The sequence below is a fragment of the Pinus tabuliformis genome, chromosome 1_1 (genome assembly GCF_031772625.1).
Source record: "Pinus tabuliformis cultivar Carrire ecotype Pingquan chromosome 1_1, CPIR1, whole genome shotgun sequence".
Lineage (NCBI taxonomy): Eukaryota > Viridiplantae > Streptophyta > Pinopsida > Pinales > Pinaceae > Pinus > Pinus tabuliformis.
This window is the reverse complement of record NC_142297.1, coordinates 463,440,504-463,451,620: the sequence shown is the minus strand read 5'-3', so window position 1 is coordinate 463,451,620 and position 11,117 is coordinate 463,440,504. Positions and strand designations below refer to the sequence as shown.

Sequence of the window (11,117 nt, the reverse complement as noted above, 5' to 3'; positions counted from 1 at the left end):
GTTGTCTCTAGCTAAACAAAAGGGGTTGAAATTGCCACATGCGTAAGTCTCTATCGGGAACATAATTATAAAGAATGAATCCAATGTTGAATCAACAGAAAAGCATACAAAAGCACTTGAAGAACCACCACAAGAGGGCCATAAACAAGAAGAAGAAGCTAAGGAAACCTCAGGTTGAAGAGTCCAAGCAAGAGGAATTGAGAGCTAAGGCTATTGTATATCACCACCCAAACCACTCAGTGAAACATCAATCAATAAGGCATAGGTGTGAGCATAAACAAGTTTATCATGGACCAATGTGGCACTAGAACAACAAGAAGACGAGACACATGGAGGCATCACAATACCACATGGATACATTAGAGAAACATAGTAAGGAGCACCATAATTCTAGCTCAACCTAGCAAGAAAACAATAGAACCCCTTGATCACCTATCATTAGGATGGATGGATGTCAGTACTTGGTGCCATATGGCTACATTGATTGTATGATTTCTTTTCGTGTTTCAAGGATGAAACTTTTGAAGGGGAATGAAATGTACATATCTATGGAGGGTAATATAGGGTACCTAGTGAGATATCCAAGAGATTTATAATAGATATACATTTACAATTTAGTGTTCTTAGAAAATAAGAGTTATTGGAAAGTTCCACCTATTAAAATGTTTGTTCACTAAAATGTTCTTAAAACACAATAAGCACAATATAAAATAATGTAATAAGGTATAACATTTAATGTTTTGAGCATTGTGATGTTACCCTATCTCAAATATTTTATCTATCTTAATTGTGTTAAATGTTTTATACTTAATTAAATTTGTTTTAAAGTTTATATTATATTATCAGATCCATTGAACAATTTAGAACTTAACGACCAGAAAGACAACCAAGATTGAAATAGATTTATTATAATATTTATATGAAAACGTATTTTGAATATTCATTTTATGTGGTAGCAATGACGAGTATGATGAGACAATAATGTACACAATTGAACTAATTCAAAGTTTTAGCTTTTTTGTTCTTTCAGTTTACCCTTTTTCAAATCTTATTTGCAATTCATTTAATTAAGTGAAAAGTTGACACTCACATCTAGTTCTGATGTCACAATATTGCATTCCTGGCATTTCTAATTCTTAAAAGTCAAAACCCATAATTTTTTCTAACACAAATCTTTATGCACCATGCTAGTTTGGTAATGTACTTTTAATGGCTCTCGGGTTGTAACGTTCCTATTTAAGCATGAGATTAGCGTAAGAGGGACAATAGAGTTGGAGAAAAAGAATTATGTGTAGCATAGTTTATCCTATGCATTTTCCTGTAAGAAAAGAGAGAGAATTATGGCCAACACAGTCTCTGTTATGCATTTTCCTGTAAGAATGGAGATAAACTAGGTGCTAATTCTGGGGGACATTTCTTGGTTGTTACTAACTTTTTTGTATGAGATTTGAGTGTGGATTGAATAAAAAAAGTTATTAATGTGCTGCTAGTTGAGTATTCTATATTTCCCTGATATGTTAATCCATCTGAATAAAATCTTCTCTTAGACTCTTGCTCTAGTTAGTGTTTTTGTGGTGTCTATTTTCTCTGTTTATTGCCAATTCTCTCAATTCATGTTTGAAGAATAATTCAAGACCATGCTCTGTATATCTGAAAACAAAGTATATGCATACTCATGAACAATTTTGAGGAATGGAATTGTTGGAGGTTTGAGGTGAACCATGTTTTTATTAGAGAAACCAAAAATATTAGGAGGAGAATCATGTCGACAATCGAGGTAGATTTTAGAGCAAGAGTTTATTTTCTTAATTAAAGAGTTCGTTCAAGGAAAAGAATCATTGGCGTGCTCGAAGGAGCATTAGAAAGTACTATGGTGTTGTTGAATGCCTGAGGACATCAGAAAGTACTATGGCGCTGCTGAATGCCTGAGGACATCGGATTGGCATTGAGAGACATGACTACAGGTAATGAGTGAATAGTTCATGGGGAGGACTAGAAGACTCATCACAATGGTTCCTAGCGAGTGAATTGTCGAGAGAAGCCAAAGAGAGGATGATTGAGAGACGTATCTTGACGAAGAAACTGATAATTGAAGAGTGTATTTGGCCAACGTGGAGAGTGAAGCAAAGTTGGAAGAGAGGCAAAATTCTTGACAGGCAAAAAACCACACCAACATCATAACAATAAAAAAAAGTTACAGATACAGATGAAATCATCCAAGCAACATGCAGTTGATAGCATGCATCGAGAGGTTGAAATATGGAGGAACATTTTTGTTAACTCCCCCATTTGCTAACATTGATGATAATCACTCCGTAAAATGTGAGGAAAATAGTATGCAGAGATTTTTTTTTCAGAAGGATGGTGCAACATTTATAAGATTATAGTCATCGAGGTTGCATACCAGCAAGTTGGCCAAGAATTTTGAGGAAGCGGAAAAAAAAATATGTAGAGGAAGATGAAGTCGTAGAATAATTTTTTTTTTATGGCAGAGCATACATAGAAAGTAGTCTAACTATTCTAATTTTTGAACCCATTTACAACTCAAATCATCAATAAAAATGTCAATATTCAATTAGGTATAAAAAAGTAGAATAGTTAGATAGTTCCCATACAATTTGCCAAATGCCACTTGAGAATAACATTTGAACAATCGAGTACAAAGGGAAACATGAAAAAGGCAACAGTTTGCTACGAGAAATTGGAGGAGAAAGCATAGAGAGACCCATGAATAAACTTCACAATCGAATATTGATGTTGAAAATATTTATTTATACAAATAAAGAGTAGAGAAGAGACACTTGTGTCTCAATAATTTCTTCATCTAATTAATAATATACAAATTAATCCTGAAGGATTAGTCAACATCCCCCTTTTAATATGAAGGGACATCTGACATGCCAAGTAACATTATGAATTTTTCAAATTTTTCACATCCCAATGCTTTGGTAAAGATATTTGTGATTTGTTGAATGGTTTTGGTCTCTACATGATGTCGAAATGTTTGATTCGATCATGGAATTTGGGATCCTTGGCCAATTGAATTGTAGAAATATTGTCAATAAAGAGAAGCATTGAAGTCTTTTGTTTCTCCTACAAATATTCAAGTATGTTCCTTAAACCAAATGATTTCTTTTGTAGCTTGAGGTGCTGCAACATATTTGGCTTCAGTGGTAGAATCAACAGGAACATATTTCTTTCGTGATCTGCAAGTGATAGTTGTTGATCTGAGATTTATCAAATAACCAGAAGTAGACACCCCATGCTCTTTATCTCCATCAAAATCTGAATCTGAATAACAAGTGAGTTGAAAGTCTGAGACTTTAGAATATTTGATTCCATATGGCTAAGTGCCTTTTAAATATTTAAGCACTCGTTTTGTTGTGACCCATTGACCTTCACAGGGTTGATGCATAAACCTGGAAAGTATTCCTACAACAAAAGTTATGTCAGGACGAGTAGTAGTAAGATAAATCAAACTTCCAACACGCTGCATGTACTTTGTTGGATCTTCAAATGTACCGCCTTCATTTGAAGTAAGCATTAGGTTCTACTTCATTGGAGTAGAAACAAAATTACAATCCTGCATACCAAATTTACTCAATAACTCTCCAATAAAAATACACTTAGGTTTTTGATAAACTTCAATTCCTAAATAATGATGAAGTAAACTTAAATATATCATATCCAAAACCTTTTACAACTCCATTTTAATGTATGCTGTATAATTATCATTATTCCCTATGATAGACAAATCATCAACAAAGATAACTAAATATACAGCGAATCTTCCAACTTTCTTGACAAATAAAGTTGCATCATCTAAATTGAAATGCTTATAATTCAACTTGAAAAAATGGTTAATTAATTTTTCATGCTCTTGCTAGTTTCAAACCATACAAATATTTCACCAAGTTACTTACCTTCTACCTTTTTCCTTCAACAAACAACTCTTTAGCTGAAACATATAAACGGAGATTTAAAAAGAAATTTTACATCCATGTCATATATTTTACAGCTAAATGTGCCAATCATAGTATTACTCCCGATGTAAAAATCAATGTGCCAACTTCCAATATTAAAGGGCCAACATAAAACACATGCAAAAGCGAAACGTTAATAATTAAAGAATATGTAAAATAGTTTCTGTAACGTATCGTTCATAGAGATCTATCAATTTATTAGGATGCAACAACACAACGAAAATACTTTGAAAGAATACCAGATAGAAAAACAAAGGGCGCCTGGAGTATTATGGAGGAATACAATTCAATAGCTCAAGTTTCGGTTAAGACGTGCCTTGACAATTGTAAATACCATAAAACATGATTAGTTTGCATACTTCTAAAACCTTGCTTTCGCTGGCAAGCGTCACTATCCATCCCTTTTCCCCATCCACTTCATTTCCAGTACCAATGTGATAAGCAATGACCTTGGTGTACATAGTTTCATTTTGGAATAGTTTTGAGTTTTTTGTCCACATATACATATGTAGCATTCTTCCACTTCATCCGCCTCCACTGAAGGTTTTGTACTCCACATATTGTGCAAGGTGGTTACCTGGTTCAAAACATGCACGAAAGGCGTTGCTACTGGCTTTGTTGGTTATAAAGCACATGATTACTGCTTTATGTGAAAGGACATCATTTAGGCCCGCGGGAGATCTACGTGTGGTTGCCGCAACGACATCCTGTACTGCTGTAACATGCTCAAAACTACTCATCAGAGATTGCATTAATCCCTCAAAGTCCTGCACGATAATCAAATAATGCATCGCTTTAAAATTCAAACATTGATAACTTTAATAACTGATGATCTACCATCCCCTATACACGCTTCTATATATACGCAAAAGAGGTACCTACCGAAGCATTCAAGAAATGTCTTCCGTCTATGTCTGTTGAAACACCCTCAAAGTCCTGCACGATAATCGAATAATGCATTGCTTTAAAATTCAAACATTGATAACTTTAATAACTGAGGATCGACCATCCCCTATACACGCTTCTACCCACGGTTTTTGTATATATATATACACAAAGAAGTACTTACGGAAGCATTCGAGAAATATCTTCCGTCTATGTCCGTTGAAACGCCCAGAAAATTTAGCCGTTTCAACTGATTAAATGCTTCTATACTCTGCAGCTTCCAACACCTTTCCGCGCTAATTTCTTCCAATGATATCAGTCCTTCAACATTCAGGGTTTCCAGTTTAGTGCACCCATTTATGTTGAGAAATTTAAGGTGTACAAGATCTGAAAGATCTGTCAACCTCTCCAATCGTGTGCAACCTTCCAGTGTCAGTCTTACAAGTGTTCGTGGAAAACCTTGGACCTGCTTCAACTGAGTGCTACCTGAAAGATCAACTTCTTCAAGCTTAGGGCAAACATCTGAAGGAATGCAAATGTTGGATATGTTTGTGTATCTCAAAGTGAAATCTCTTAAAGCTTCCATGACATCAGTCTGAAAACTAAATTCACTTATAGGAGATTCGGATATACTCAAAACTTTGACATTTTTCCACCGTGGTGAGATTGTGTTCACTTGCGATTCAAGGATGTATAATCTTTCCAAAAGATTTAACTCTTCTACAGGTGTGATGTTATCTAATTCTAGGCATCCTAACATAATCAACTCTTTTAAGCCCTTCAAAGAGGCCACAGAACGTGGTAAGCTTTGTAAATGTGGACTACCTATTCTTAGGTGTTCTAACTTATCCAGTAATCGTAAGTCCGCAGGCAAATCTTGTAAACCAGTATATAGTAAATTCAAATATCCTAAATAGGTTTGAGATGCGATTCGCTCGGGCAAGTAATTCAATTGAGCACAGCCTCTAAAGTCGACATACTCAAGTGTGGAAATTCCACCCAGAATATTTGTTGGGATGGATAGCTTCTCGCAGTCACGCAATGCCAAATGTTCTAATTGCAGTAACTAGGAGAAGGAAGTGGGCAGTTCGGTCAGATTAGTAGACCCGGATAGATCTAAAAACCTTAGGTTTCTGAGATTGGAAAAATCAATTGGGAGCGTGTCCCATTTCGTCAGATTAGCGGAGAAAGATAGATCTAAGTGCGTTAGGCTTACAAGATTGGAAAATTCAATTGGAAGTGATGGTAGCAATGGGATATTTTTCAACACTATCTTATTCAAATCTTTCAACTGGATACCTATGCATTGCAAAAAGCTGCGAAAGGAAGGCATGAGGCTGTCGTGGGTGCTGGAAGTACTTGCAGATGCATCCCCTTTCGCATCAATTCTCAACTCACGCAACTTTGTAGGTACCTGTAATGAACACACAATATGTTAATCATCAAGAACTGGCTTCATGAATCTTACCACCACGAAATGTCATAATCTCTTTACCATCGCGAACTGATTGAATGATCTAAAATATAGATCCACTTACCTCATGGTTTCCAATATGGCCGAATAAAAGTTCAAGGTGATTAGTAGGACCCTGAAACTCCAACACCCTTAAACATCTTATTGAAATGGTAGAGGGAATGCAGATACGGCCAAAATCACGCAAGCGAAGCCATACCAAACTCCCAGACTTGATAGCCGAACCAAAAAACGCAGCCAGGTTTATTGGATGTTCAACAACCAGAAAACGCACACCCTCTAAGGTATTAGTGAGTTCAGGCGGATCCTGACCTGTAGGGATAAGAATGCCGCGAATGTGACGGGACTCTGATCCGTCCTAGTAAGCATATTCAAATACAAAATAAGTTTATGCTCTGAAAACAAATAAATTGTCTGCTGTTTCAGAAAATAAATGGATGAGGCCCAGCTAGACATACCTGACTCAACATTTTTTTGTTGGATATTTTTAATGGAGAAATACCAAAACCAAATAAAATTATTCACCACAGAGACAATGCTCTGTTTACTCTGTCCAGGATCTTTTTGCCAGGAACCTCTTAAAATCAAAATGACTCAGAAGACACCATTACACAGTCACAAAACATTTCTATTAATTTAAAAACTGAAAGACTGATACAAATTCCATCCTCTGTGCAAAGAGGGATTAACAAAATAAACTTTGTTGCTCTCACAGATTTTCCACTGCTGTGGAAATTACATACACAGCTCTCTGTTCTTCAAAAACTAAATCAAAACATTACATTGCCTCCCCTGTTCCATTTTCCGCACTGCTGTGCGTTCAATACATGTTCTATGAACAAAACAAAATTACAGTCCTATTCTAGTTGAGCCCTTGCACTGCTGTGCATTCTCCAGGCATATATCACAATACATTTCCATAAAAAAAACACAGTGCTCAGCCACCATACATGTACCTGTTCTCTTTTGCGCATCCCATGCGCAGCCTCAATGCACACCAAAAAAAATACAACACGCGCATCCACCACTATATATAAAAAAACTACCGCACGGGAACAACACCATTTTTGTTCTCATAAAACTCTATCGCGCAGGCTCTTCTCCATTTTTTTGTTGTTCTCATGAGCAAAAAATAGCGCGCAGGCACAATGCACTATTTTTGTATAAAACATACGTTTATATCCAAAAACATAAAAACCTTATGTGCCGTAAGGAAAATTAATTATTTACCTACATCCTACGAATAGGCATTAACTCCATTAAATTTCCTTCTCTGCGGTCAACGGGAAAACCAAACACTGCACGCAAAAAATTGATTTGATGTAGGCGGGGAGCAGCTTCGGAGATCGACGGCGGAGGTGGCACGTTGGGTCAGATCTTTGTCCCCTGGGCTGATCGGACGCAATTCGCACACCATCCTCGGGGAAACCAAACGACCCTTAGCGTCCGGGGAGCAAGCGGTTTCTTGTTTGTACACAGGACGCGTGGCGCCATTTGATTGTGTCGGGGCCCCTGCTACGGATACAGCCTTCTGCCAAAGGCGGTGCGGGGAGACCGGGCCGGTTTTCCAAAAAACCTCCGCGCCGTTGAAATTACAATTTAACACTCCCCTTTAATTTCAACTGCTGGGCATTAGGACATACCCAAACACTTCCTCTCGTAGAGGGATTCCTCAGTACTGCTGTTACAAAGATATCATCCTCACATAGAGGGATTCACCAACTGCTTCTGATGCAGTTCACAAACAAGCAAAGTTGTCTTCCTCTTAATAGAGGGATTAACCTGAAACTGTGCTTAAGAGCACCTTCCTCATGACAGAGGGATTCACCATGTGACTGTGCTTAAGAGCACCTTCCTCATGACAGAGGGGTTCACCATCACAATGTGCTGAAGAGCACCTTCCTCATGATAGAGGGATTCACCTGTTATAAAAACATCTTCCTCTTAACAGAGGGATTTACCAAACAATGCTAAAGAGCATCTTCCTCTCAACAGAGGGATTCACTAATGACTATGCTGAAAAGCATCATCCTCTTGATAGAGGGTTTCACCAAATGACTGCTTCAAATGCAGTTCCAAAACAAACAATCATTGCACTGCTGTGTGTGCAAGTTCATTACAATGTTCTTTTATGCTGCTGCATATTCTCTGCTACACTGTTGTTCCATCTTCTTTACTGTGTCTACCCCACACTGTTGTGTCTGCTCCACGCTACTGCGTCTACACCTGCACTGCTCTTACATTTCTTTACAAACTCTGCATTGCTGTGCGTCAATAAAAAAACATGTGCGTTGCTATGCCTTTCCTTTCTCACATTCACACTGTTGTGTGAGAATTCTTTACTTGTGCACCAATGCGTGCTTCCCTTCTTCACCATGGGAAAGCTTTTCTTCGCGCTGCTGCGTGCTCCCCTTCATTAATTACAATCATACTTCTGCTGTGTCTTACTTGCATTTCATATGCAAACAACACACTCACTGCACTTACATTTACTGCTGTAAAAAAAAATTCTTTTACCTGTGCTGCTGTCCATAACTTCTTGCTGCTGCATTTTTCACATTTGCATTGCTGTGTAAAAACACATTTCTTCAACAAAGCTTCATGCTGCTGCATTTTCTTATTTGCCTTGCTGTATACTTTCTTCTTCTTCACGATGGGAAAACTTTTCTTCAAGCTGCTGCTGTCCATACACTTGCTGTTGTGTTGCTGCTGCAATTTGCACTATGGCTGCCTTTTGTTTCATCATACTGCTGTGTGCCCATACACTAACTCCTGTTAGCACGGGCTGCCCCTGTTCCTTTTTACACCCTTGCTTCACACAATCTTAGTCTTCATTTTTTTTTTACAACGCACTGCTGTGCAATCCCTTTCAATTTTCTGCTGCCTCACATATTCATTCACCCATGTGCATTAAAATTCTGCTGTCCTTGTTTTTCTTTATGCATTTTTGTGCATATTGCATAAACACAAAGCAAAAACATTGCTCATTTCATCACCGCTGCATGTTACCTTTCAGAGGGATTAACAAAGATTTCATTTGCAACTGCTGCGTTGCAATACATCCTCCATCAACAAATGACTGTTAATACAGTTCAGCAAACAAAAAATTACAAGCTCCCCTTTAATGTATGCTTGTCTTCTTTTGGCAGACTCTTCTCAAAACAAACTTAGATCAGCTGCGTTGCTTAAGGGACTTTCACACTGTATTTATTTTCTTCTCCATTCTTGTGTAACTTTCTTCTTTTGCATGGGTCTAGCTTGTGTAAGAGCCCATGTTAAGTTACAATCTCGTGCCATATGCCCAATGTTATGACACTTGAAACATTCAACATTTTTCATGAATAAGAATTCATGATTTCTTCTTGTGAAATTATTTCTTGGAGATTGTCGGGGACCACAACATCTATCTCCATGAAATGCTCTACAGTCTTTTGCCATATGACCAAAGTTTGAGCAAGCATAACAATAACCATAAAATGAACTTTGGTACCTGGGAGATGGAGGTTTCCTTGATGTACTTTTGAAGCCTTGCTGCCTTGAGATCCTTTGATGATCACCATTGCCTCTTGCCTTCTTGCCATCAGCTACATTTCTTCTTGGAGCTGGTTTTCTTCTATTGCAGCCTTCATTTTTCTCCTTGCCTTTGCTGGAACTAGGAGCATCACCATCTCTTTCTGGCTTCTTCACATCTCCTTTGCTTAAAGCATCCTCATCCTTGTTTGAGGATTCACCTACATACCCAAGTCCTGATTTATCAAATGGAGATCTGTGATAGCTGAGCATGTCATCCAAAGCTTGAGAGCTCTTCATGATCTTGTTCATCCCTTCAACCTTCTTCCTGAGGAGGACAATCTCTTCTTCTAACTTTTCACATTCATTACTTTTCTTTGCTAGTTGTCCCTCAGTTTCTTCCTTGCTACGAGTAGCTTCAGCTGCTACTACTTTGAAGGAGATAATATCAGTCTTCATTTTGGAGATTTCTTCATCTTTTGCTTGACTGCTCTTCATTTTCTTTTCAGCTCCTTGTACCTGCTTCCTGGCTTCTTGTAGTTCGGACTTAAGGGAGGAGACCTCTACCTTATACTGTCCAATCTCTTCCACAAGTTTGTTCACCCTCATGTGCCTTTGTTCAAGTTGACTTGACAAGGCATCTGCCTGCTTCCTTGCTTCATTCAGCTGATTTGTCATGGATATGACTTCTTCATAATGTTTCCTCTTGCTTTCTTCAAGTTCTTTCTTAAGCTTGGCAAGCTCTTCATCCCTTTCTTTTACTTGAAGCTTGATGAGGTCAAGCTTTTCATTCTCAGCTTCTATGATGGGTTCTTCTTGACTCATTGTCATGGTCAGTGCTCCCTTTGCATGAAGGTCATGCAGTCTGTCCCATATATCCTTTGCTGATGTATATTTTCCAAGGTTCCTCTTCACTGAATCAGGGAGACCATCCAAGATAGTCTTTGCTGCTTGTGCATCATACTCCATGGATTCTTTATCCATCTTGCTGTCATCAATCACTGACTCCCAGACTTCAATCCCCTCAGACATTAGGAAAGCCCTCATCATTATTTCCCATACATCAAAGTTTCCATCAAACTTTGGAACCTCAAATACAATGCTTTCAAACAGATTGCCTTCTAATTTAGTAGAGGAGGGAGACACATTTTTAGCAGGCTTGGAGGCTTTCTTCTTTGACCTCGCCATTCTTATCTAGGCTTTAAATACTTGACTGTGTTTTCTTTTAAATCATTGACTGTTCTCTTAACAGTAACAGAAAGGAA

General features: G+C 37.8%; 2 protein-coding genes across 2 annotated transcripts in view; both read right to left on the bottom strand.

Annotated features, from left to right (window-relative positions):
• Positions 1-3,931: 3,931 nt before the first annotated feature.
• Positions 3,932-6,811, bottom strand: LOC149213756 (uncharacterized). Its single transcript, XM_089390803.1, has 4 exons — positions 6,407-6,811; positions 5,053-6,282; positions 4,866-4,919; positions 3,932-4,750 (listed from the first exon to the last, which is right to left on the bottom strand). The coding sequence occupies exons 2-4, from the start codon at positions 5,626-5,628 to the stop codon at positions 4,508-4,510; spliced, it is 873 nt and encodes a 290-aa protein (XP_089246929.1). The 5' UTR covers positions 5,629-6,282; positions 6,407-6,811; the 3' UTR covers positions 3,932-4,507.
• LOC149213755 (TMV resistance protein N-like) overlaps positions 5,709-11,117 on the bottom strand; it is a 28,638-nt gene continuing 23,229 nt past the window's right edge. Inside the window, exons 3-5 of the mRNA XM_089389138.1 lie at positions 6,407-6,700; positions 6,085-6,282; positions 5,709-5,744 (exon numbers count right to left, since the gene is read on the bottom strand). Coding sequence (XP_089245264.1) covers positions 5,709-5,744; positions 6,085-6,282; positions 6,407-6,700 — 528 coding nt within the window. The remainder of the gene's footprint in view (positions 5,745-6,084; positions 6,283-6,406; positions 6,701-11,117) is intronic.

Coding starts and splice junctions, on each gene's coding strand:
- LOC149213756 (XM_089390803.1), bottom strand. CDS start 5,628: ATGTTAGGATGCCTAGAATTAGATAACATCACACCTGTAGAAGAGTTA. Junction 4,920..5,052: donor GATATTTCTCGAATGCTTCC/GTAAGTACTTCT, acceptor ATTATCGTGCAG/GACTTTGAGGGTGTTTCAAC. Junction 4,751..4,865: donor GACATTTCTTGAATGCTTCG/GTAGGTACCTCT, acceptor ATTATCGTGCAG/GACTTTGAGGGATTAATGCA.